The sequence below is a fragment of the Cavia porcellus genome, unplaced genomic scaffold (genome assembly GCF_034190915.1).
Source record: "Cavia porcellus strain 051 isolate PalLab524CR breed Dunkin Hartley unplaced genomic scaffold, mCavPor4.1 scaffold_28, whole genome shotgun sequence".
Classification (NCBI taxonomy): Eukaryota; Metazoa; Chordata; class Mammalia; order Rodentia; family Caviidae; genus Cavia; species Cavia porcellus.
The window spans coordinates 51,762,178-51,772,207 of record NW_026947511.1 but is presented as its reverse complement, the minus strand read 5'-3'; the positions used below and the strand labels follow the sequence as shown (position 1 = coordinate 51,772,207).

Below are 10,030 nucleotides of genomic sequence, written 5' to 3'. Positions count from 1 at the left end.
GGAACTGCTGTTTATTGGGGACCAGCATGGGGCAGCCAGGAGCCAGGGGGGCACGGGGCTGGAAAGCACCCTGCTAAGCCTGATGTCGCCCACGGGGTGAGGGGCAGGGCAGCACCCCTTCTTGTCTTCCCACCGTGAGCTCCCTGTGCTCAGTGCCAGCCCTACTGCAAGCCAGGATTTGGGGGATTGGAGAGGCCAGCTGGGAGGTACCAGGAAGGGCCAGGAGGACGGACGACTCCAGGAGCAGTGTTCCCCCGGCCGGCACCCGGATACCGGCTGTTACTCCCCCAGCTGCTCACTGGATACCGGTTGGTGGGCGCTTTGTCTGGGGAGCTGCTGGCCTCTGGGTACCAGCTAGTCCCCCACCTGCCTCCCGGATACCGGCTAATACTCCCCCAGTTGCCTCCTGGGAACTGACTGTTGATACCCCAGACTCCAGAAGGGTAGGGCATGGGCCTCGTTCCCCATCCTGTCCCCAGAAGCCCCCCTCCCCAAGGCACATTGGGATTCAGGGCCCCCCAGGGCAGGTGCGGCAGCAGTCTGTAGATGAGAGACCAGAACGGGCGCTGGGCAAGGTTGCCTGGGACTCCCAGTGGAGAGGCAAGGGACAGCCGTTGTGCCGCAGAGTCCAGGTGGGCCGGCAGGGCTTCAGGCGAGGGTTGCGCAGCTTTGGTGGAGAACTCGGCTGGCCAGGACCCACTGACCGGAGGGAGCGCACCGGCATTGGACAGGTAGGCCAGCGCCTCGGGCAGCGCCTGCCCCCGAAGGTCCTCAGCTGCAGGGGCCACCATCTGCCAGGGGAACTCAAGGGGCCAGGACTCGGAGGGGGGCAGGCCCCAGGACAGGGGCCACACCTGCCTCCCTGAGCGCCCTGCGGCCTGGGACTTGGAAGGAAGCCCTGAGACGTCCTGGGCCTCTGGGTCTGCGTGGGGCTGGGCAAGGCCGGCCCCGGAGGGGCTGGCTAGGGGAGGCTGGCCCGGTGCGGGCAGGCTGGCCCACGGGGAGGAGGCCACTTTCTCCTCTGCTGCACTGATGCTCCGGGCAAAGAGGCCTGGGGGAGACAAAGCGCCCATGAGCTGGATGTGTGGGGCCAACTCGGCCACCCACTACCCTCTGCTGAGACCCGAGCGTGGGCTCTGTGCCCTTCTTGTCTCCCACCCATTCCCTGTGTCCAGCCCCAGCAGAGCCCCCTACCTGGGAGATGCAGGCAGACCAGGAGCAGCCCCAGGGGAGCCCAGCTCCCCACCGTGCGGCCCGGCATCCTGCTCAGCTCCAGCCTCTCCTCCACCTGAGACTGCAGCCCCTTTATCCCAGCCGCCGGGCGGGGGATGCAGAAACAGGCCGGGCGGTGCCCGAGGAGACAATGGAGCTCCTCACCCACCCTAATTCTGGACACGGTCTGTGGCAACAGGTGTCACCTGAATGTCCCAGCGGAAGCTGGGTGTTTCCCTGCTTGGCTTCTTTCCTTGCGCTCCCTGCCCCTTCCTGTCCCAGCGCCTGATCTGTGGCTCATGCTGGGTCACCAGCCTGTCCCTCCCTGGCTCCCCGCGGAAGCCCACAGGGGCCTTCATCTGTGGGTCCCAGTGGCTTCAGTGCCCCTTCAGCGACTAGAAGCCCTGGCTCCTCTCCCTCTCCCTGCCTCTCCATCTCTGGCTCCCAGTGACCTCCACCCCTCTCTCACTCATCCTGAAGTCTCATTCACCTGAGCCCCGATCCTCGGTCCTGGATCCTCGGGGGTTCTGGGTACAGAAGTGGCCCCGTCTGAGGGGCTGCTCCTGCATCCGCCATCCCGGGGAAGTAGGCCAGGCTCCTTCTCAGGAGGTGACGGCCTGTTAGTTTTCTGTTTCTGTTCTGACAAACTGCCCCAAACTCACTGGCTTGCGACACAAACCTGTTGCTACAGTTTTGGGGTTGTGAAGGCCAGAGTAGGCCTCTCTGGTGGGGAGCACGGTGTCACAGGGCTGCCCCGCTCCAGGGCAGGGCCCCTGCCTCCCTCTCCAGCTGGGGCTCCCGCGTTCCCAGGCCTGTGGTTCCCCTGCTTTATCTTCAAAGCCCCAAACAAGTTCTTCCCACGTCTCCCCGATGACTCCCTCTTCTGCCTCTCGTACCTCAATTTTAAAACCCGGTGATTATGCTAGATCCACCCAGATAATCCCGGATAATCCATTACCTGAAGTCCAGCTGACTGACAAGCTTAGTTCCTCATTTTCCTTCCCCACGCAGCCCAACATGTACACAGCTTCCGGGGATGAGGACACGGATGCTTTTGGGGTACTGGGGTCGGGGCAGTGGCTCAGTACCGCGTGTAGTCAAAGGCCTGCATGGAACGTAAGCCACTGGGAGAGGACGCAGGGACAGTGGAGGGGGACGTTTGAACACTGTCGTCACACGGCACAGCTTAGTCGCTGCAGGAGAGAGAAGGGACAAAGGGACTCGTCCATTAAGTGTCTACTTTTTAGGTGTGGCTGTGGCTTGCACTGGTTTGAGTGTCCCCAAAGGTCGTGTGCAGAGCACTGAGAGGGGGTGGGAGGTGACTGTGTGATTCAGGTCACCAGTGCTGTCCCACGGGGAATTCCTTTCTGGGAGAGTGGATCCTTATTAAACCAATCAGCCAGTCCCGAGCCTCTCGGCCTCCTGCACCCTGCCTGGCCCTGTAAACTCTCTGTCTCTCCCTGTCTCTGTCTCTCTCTCTGTCTCTGTCTCTCGCTCACACACACCCCACCAACCACATTCCCCCCATTTTGCCATTGGCCACCTTCTGATGCTGCCCAGGGGCCCTTACCCTGCTCTTGAACCTCTAACACTGTGACCTAAATAGACTTCTATTCTTCACCTGTTACCCTATTTCAGGTATTTTGAAAAGCAACAGAAAATGGACGGATACGAATGTGTTCCGCAATTTTACAACGTTACCCTCGACATTTCTTCTAGAAACCACCAGGTAGGCTCTCCGGGCTGGGCTGTCTGAGAGCCAGGGTAACATGGCCAGGTACCAGAAGAACAATGTGCTTTTCCCCAGAACCAGCCAGGGAGGAAGCTCAGTAGCCTCCTGGGGATGACATCCACCAATTTTACAGAGGCTTTTAGCCTGGACATCACTAGACTGGAGGAAGCGCACCCCAGGGCCTCTGCAGTTCCCACAGTGGAACCTTGGGGGGCCCTGCCCCCTGTGCAGCTGCAGCCCGGGGTCCAGATGCTGGGCCGTGGGTGGTGCTGCAGTGACAGGAAACAGCTGTTTTGGAGCCTGATTTTGTCTCCAGTGAGCCAGCCGTGAAGTTTGGCTCAGTCACCCCAAAGCTTGGCAACTGAGTGACTTAGAGAGACCCGGTCTCAAAACAAATAGAATCAGGATGGGGTACAGCCCTGTGTGACAGCCCTGGCTCAGCCCAGCACTCAAACTCAAACCAGTTTATCTGCGCCAGCTGGCAGGAATGGGTTGGCTCCTTCAAGGAGAGGTGACCTGTGCTCAGAGGGAGCCCCTTCCACAGGGACCTGCGCCCCTGCCCTGCCTGGAGACAAGTCATGTGGGCCCCGCCACGCACTCCACTTCCTCTTCTCCGTGGAAGCCGCCGTCCCTTCTGCTGGGAGCTGCTGACTACAGCTGTCACTCGGAGCCGTCCCAGCTGCTGTGCATGGATGTGGAGAGGACACTGCCTGCTCTCCTGTGCCGCAGGCCAGAGCTCGAGTCGCCTGCATGACCTGCATGGCACGCGCCCTGCCACATGCCATCCTGGCTGGCTCACTCTCCCCTGTGCTCCTGACAAATGAACTCCTACTCGGTTATCAGGAATCTTTTTTTTTTTTTTTTTTTTTTATCGGTACCAGGGATTGAACTCACGACCGTGCGCTTACAAGGCAGGCGCTTATGCCGCTGAGCTAAATCCCCAGCCCCAGTTATCAGGAATCTTGTCCAGGAAGCTGTGTCCCAGGCTATGGCTCCGGGTGCCCTGGGAACCCAGGATGGATGTGGTGCTGGTGGTCCAGCAAAGACGGTGTCAGAAGATGGGACATGTTAATGGTGGCACAGAAGGGGCGGGGACTGGTGGGAACCTCATGTAAGTGGTCAGGGACGCAGAGCAGGCAGGGAGGACTGGAGTGGGCAGGAAGGGACTGAATTTGCTGGAGCAGCAAGAGAGGAGGAGAGAGGGGAGAAGAGGTGGGCGGCCTCTGCTCTCCTGCAGCAAATGTCACTGTTCCTGATCTCGGTGGGAGGAGCTGGGGGTGCTAAGAGCAGACCCCGGAAGGCCAGTGGTCCACCTCCAGTTCCAGCAGTATGGAGCTGCGTCCGGGACCAGAGACCACAGGCAGCTGCTCGGCCCCGTGACACCCAGAGTGCCCCTCACACCGATGACCCCCAGGAAGGCTGGCGGCTGAGCAGGTGTGGTCTGGGGAATGGTGTGGACTTTGCTTACTTGGCAGAGAGCGGTGTTAGGCTTTTTGGCACAGTTGAGAGACAAAGACAGAGAAAAGAAAAAGCCTTTCTTGCTGGCCCAGGAGGCTGGTGGAGACTGCAAGGACCCTCAGCAAGGGGGAGCTGAGGATGGCCCTTATGGAGTTGGGCTGGGGGTGCAGCGCTTCGGTGCTTGTAGAGTCCTGGGACTGGAGAGGGCTTGGTGCATGTGCAAAAAAGGAGCAGGAGGTTTATCTCTGGAATGAGGAGAAGATGTCAGAAGTTACTTTTGGAGAGAGGCGCTGCAGTTTTTGGGGCCTGGTGCCAAGCTGGGCAGATACCATGTCAGAGGCAGCTAAGCCCCAGGCTGGCAGAACCATCGTCTCCATCTTTCGCTTTTGTGGGTGAGTGGGGTGGTGATCAGCCTGCTTCCTGCTGGGGAGATTGCTATGGGGGGCCAGTTATAGCTGCCTGATTATGGATCAGGCCAAGTAGAAGCTGGGGCCGGGGTCTCAGCCTGGTAGTGAAGGTCTGTGTCCCAGATGGAACAAATCTTGGGAAAAGTTTGAAAAGACAGGGAGCTATAGGTAAAAATATAGAGGCCCCGTCAAGAGGAGCAGAGAGGGGCTCAGCCCCTCAGAGACCAGGTGGAGAAACCTTGCCAGGGATAGTAACATTGCTGAACAGAGCCTGGATCGTTCCCTTAAGGAGAGAGGAAAGGGAGAGCTGTGGTGTGGGGAGTCCAGGGCGCGGGGTGGGGGGACAGCGTCAGCAAGGTGCTCAGGAGTGGGCCCTGGTGGGCACTGAGAGAAACAGGAGGCTGTGGAGGGACCCGCTCAGTCATAAAAGGCTTGCACCCGCGTTTCCCCTAAAAGGTGTTGGTGGAAGGTGTGTTTTTCATGATTCTGTCGCAGTGATGTTTTTTGTTAGCCGTCTGCTGGAGAAGAACGTTGACACGGGGGTGTCTGTCTGTTTCATGAGAGCCCTCCTGATAAGGACCCATTGTCTGGGATCCCCAGGCATAAAATATAGCCTGGGTCAGTGTCGGCATGGTGTAGGGCTGGTGGGGCGGAGGGAGCGCACATTGCCAACAGGTGGTGGCGTGTCCGGTCATCATGGTGATGGCCGTGTTTGTGTGATGGGGTGGAGCTGACGGTGTAGGAAGTGAAGAGTCGTGGATGTGTCGGTGGCTGTGTGGTTAATCGTCACAAGGGTTTTGTTGTCAGTTTTGGAGACGTGGAGGTGAAGGCAGGGGCATCATGGGAGCTCATAGAGAGGACAGGGAGAGGCTTGGCTGGAGCTGGGGCTATTTGTTGTGTGTGGTAGCACTGGAGAATTTTGGTTTGAACTTGGGGTTTGGGGGTGGGATGTATGGGGGGAGGAGTAGTGAGGTTGTGGCGGGGGCTGTCAGTAAAGCTGGTCCTAGGAGGAGAACGAGAGGAACAGCGGGAGGCGGGTAAGATCAAGGGTTGAAGCAGCGCTAGGAGAGCGTTGGTGTTGCAGGGAGAGACGGTCTACAGCAGATAGCGAAGATGAGAACCAGCAGTCAAAATGACAGGGAGTGAAGGACTAACAGATCACCGGGGCTACGAACAGGGAAGCTGGGGGTGGGCAGGCGTTACAATGAGCTGTGTGAGTAACTCCATTTGTTCCTCTGTCTGGGGTGTGGCCTTGAAGTTGGAGGGTTGGAAAGGAAGGAGGAGGTAGATGTCCCTGAGGGGAGGATTTGGCACAGAGATGACAGGGGTGGGTGACTTGGTGAACGGTGTTCTTTGGGGAAGGACGAGTAGGAGTCTGTGTGGGGCTCAAGTGTCTGTGTGGATGCAGTCGTGTCGGCCTGATGGTGTTTGAGGCCTGTTGGTCTGGGAGGAGGAATTCTGAGCCTTGGACAGTCTGTCCCTGCATGTTTTGACCACAAGTAGGTTTGTGAGGTAATTGTATCCTTGTGGGTGATGGCTGAGGTGAGAGCAGGGTGTTTGGGGTGAGGGGGAGACGCTGAGAGGGGCATGGCTGTCGTGCCGCTAGTTTGGCCTGTCGGTCAGCATAGGCCCTACCCTGAGAGGAGGGTCTGATGATGCTTGGTGTCCCTTGCAGCGAATGACTGCTGTCTGTTTTGGGCATTCTGTTGTTTTTAGTAGTTTGAGAATGAAGGATGAATTAATGCTGGGGGGTTTCTTGTGGGGTAATTAGACCCCTTTTTAGCCAAGTGGCAGCATGAGAGTGAAGGATGCTGAATGTATCTTCGGAGCCAGTACGGATGTTTGTGGTTTTGTCCTTAGCTGGCGTGAGGGCCCGTGTGAGGGTAATACGGATATCTTCGTGAAGATGTCCGGGTGGCAGTGGACTGGCCTGTATTATCTTACAGCCCTGACTATAGCATAATTTGTCTTTTTTGAGTGTCTGTGTTGGTTGAGTTGCCATCTATGAACCATGTATCAGAAGCTGTAGGTCACTGGAAGTTCGAGATCAGTCTGGGCTACAAGTGAGCCCAAGGCCAGCCTGAACCACATAGTGAGACCCTGCCTCAAAGGGCAATAGAGGAGGAGGAGGCGGAAGAGGAGGAGAAGAAGCAGGAGGAGGAGGACTGTAGGGAGAGGGATGCTGTCAGTGTGAAGAGGGAAGGCTGTAGAAGTACTCTGAAAGGCCTCAGTGTAGCTGTGGAAAGGGGCGTCATCAGAGGAGTGGGGAGGTGGCTGGGTCGAGGGTCTGCTGGAGGACATGGTGACCGCAGGGCCTTGTATGAGTACTAAGTGAACTTGTGAGTGAGATGCGGTCATAAGGCAGGAAGTGTCTGTGTGAAATCAGGTCACTAAAGCAGTGGGCAGTGGACTGCGACTGCCTCGAAGTGAACTCTTTGGCCTCCTGAGCCAGTGCAGCTACTGAGACAAGGGCTCGAAGACAGGGAGGCCAGAGGCAGCCACACTGCGCTGTCTGACGGCTCTGCGAGGCTGCTGCTCCGAGAGAAGGTCCCTTTGGTGTCCTAAAACTCCCACAGCATCACAACCTTGAGAGGCTCTGTACAGAGTGAAAGGCTGGGTTGTTAGGGAGAGTGAGGGCAGGGCCTTAAAAGGCCTCCTTTAGTTTAGAAAACGAGGGGTCGGTGGGAGTAGCAGGGTCGAGGCTCCGGTAGGAAACATTTCGACCCCTTACAGAGAGGTTGGGCTGGTGGAGCAAAGCTACGAATCCAGAGGCAAAGAAAGTTACCCAGGCCTAGAAAAGAAAACTTGTGTTGTTTTGTAGTTGGCACCGGGAGATCATGGAGCAGGGCTCTGTGGCCAGAGGTTGTAGAAGGGGTGGTGAGGGTGACAGTGAGCCCCGGGTGTCTGACCTTTGTGAAGGGGACTTTGTGGGAGACACTTTGTACCCCCAACCTGAGAGGAAGTTGAGAAGGGTCACTGTGTGTCATCTAACTACCGCATAGCGTGGAGAACAGACAAGATCATCCACATACTGGAGCAGAATGCTGGGTGGTTTTTTTTTTTTTTTTTTTTTTTTTTTTTGTCTTTTTCCTTTTTATCAGTACCGGGGATCGAACTCACGACTGCCTGCTTGCAAGGCAGGTGCTTATGCCGCTGAGCTAAATCCCCAGCCCACAGAATCCTGGGTTTAAGATTGAGAGTCTTTTTTTTTTTTCTTTTTTAGGGTACCAGGGATCGAACTCACCACTGCCTGCTTCCAAGGCAGGCGCTTATGCCACTGAGCTAAATCCCCAGCCCCAAAATTGAGAGTCTTGAGTCTCCTGCAAGCACTTGCAAGGCTGAAGAAATGTGGACTGTCCCCGAATCCCTGAGGCAGAACTCTCTGTGTGAGCTGTGTAGACCAGAGTGTGTCTGCATCTGTTCATGTGAAGCAAAGAGATCTTGACAGTCGAGATGTAAGGGAATAGTGAAAAGATGTCTTTAAGGTCTAACATGGAAAAATGAGAGGCAGACGGAAGGATATGAGTATAGTATAAGGGTTTGGCACCGCTGGTGGAATCATCCTCGTCTCACTGCTAATAATGGCTCTGAGGTCTTGATCAGGCAGCAGGAGTTGTTGGATTTGAGGACAGGGACAAGGGGGGGGGCTGTAAGGTGAATGGGTGGGCCCAAGAAACCTGCTGGTCATAAGTTTGAGCCCTCTTGGGGCTGGGGATTTAGCTCAGTGGCATAAGGACCTGCCTTGCAAGCAGGCAGTCGTGAGTTCGATCCCCGGTACCGATAAAAATGAAAAAGACAAAAAAAAAAAAAAAATAAGTTTGAGCCCTCATTGATGTTTAGAGGCTACTGGGAATTGGCCTTGGAGTTTAGCCTGGAGTCAACTTTTTAAAGGTCATCCCACTTTTGTTGTTCCCTCTATTGTTGAAAACATGGAAAGCCACACCTAGGAGGGTCCCTGGTGGGCGTGAGGGCCAAGATCTGAGTTTTTAAAGATTTGACTTGAATATTTGGAGTTGTTAAGAAATAAAATGGGAATTAAGGAGAATGATTCCCTCAGAGGATTTGGGCTTTATGTTAGTAAATCCAGCAAGAGCCTCTGTAACTCAGCAGAGTTATCGTCAGCCTATTGGGTTAGTTCCCCAGGTCTTTGGTAACTAGCCGGTTTACAGGAGATTTTTTGAAGATCTGCTAAGATTCAGTCAATCATTCCTGTAATGTGCTTTGAGCCATTGGCATTGGGCTGATAATTTTATGGGGGGTTTGCACTTGGCTGTCCTGATGGGATGGTTAGGTGCTGTGGCTTGAGCTGCCAGCCAGAGTTTAACCTTTTGTTGAGGAGAAAGAGCAGAAGTGAAAATAACACAGAGATCTTTGTAGATCAAGTCATGGGATTGAATAATGAATTCAAGCTTTTGATATAATCCTACGGGTCAGCAGCAAAGATGTTGAGTGTTGGGAGATCAGAGAAGGAATGAAGGACATGAATGTGGACCAAGCCTTTAGTACTGCTACCTCATGAAGGAGAAGAAGAGACCGGGGTGAGCACCATGTCAAAGGCCTTTGGGGAGAGGGATGATGAGGGCACCGTGTGGGAACGTTACCAGCTGGCAGTGAGAGGGAGGAGGGAGGTCCAGTGTGGAGTGGGGGGGGAATGGCGGCAGAGGCGCAGGAAGGGGAGGGGAGCGGTGAGGTGGGCGGGTGAAGACAGTGGTGAGGAGTAGTGGGGAGCTGGGAGGTGGAGGAGAAGACAGTGCCAGAGCAGCACAGGAGAGCTTTGTGGGCACGGTGGAGGAGGAGAGTGGGCAGAAGGGATATCGTCTACAGGGCCAGCGGGATGTCAGGTTAGGGTTTGGGCAGTGGCCAAAGGGGTTTGAACCTCCCCACACACCTCCGTGGGGAAGCTTGTGCCCTGAGAGCAAAACAGACTTGCAGATAGGGTACCTGTGCCCATTTATGTTAATGTTGAGTTTAAGCCATTTGGCAGTAAAGGATTAGTTGCCTGCTTTATAAGATTGCTCGAAGACCAAGTGTACCCATTGGAGCAGTGTGTCTTTTGGATTCGGGAAGGAATTTTTCACATTGTGGCCAAGTAAAGGTGAACCAGGCCACAAAAGCTAAGTCCCAGTCCCCCCTCCCCACTCCGCAAAGAATCACCCCCTCCTCAGGAATGTGAACCAGAGAGATCCCAACTCCTGCATCCCCAGCCATCACCAAAGTATGT

General features: G+C 55.8%; 1 protein-coding gene across 1 annotated transcript; it reads right to left on the bottom strand.

Moving 5' to 3' along the window:
* CUNH6orf15 (chromosome unknown C6orf15 homolog) lies at positions 1-1,276 on the bottom strand. The gene is made up of 2 exons (XM_003473765.2): positions 1,195-1,276; positions 1-1,051 (listed from the first exon to the last, which is right to left on the bottom strand). The coding sequence occupies exons 1-2, from the start codon at positions 1,259-1,261 to the stop codon at positions 162-164; spliced, it is 957 nt and encodes a 318-aa protein (XP_003473813.2). The 5' UTR covers positions 1,262-1,276; the 3' UTR covers positions 1-161.
* Between the last annotated feature and the right edge of the window lie 8,754 nt (positions 1,277-10,030).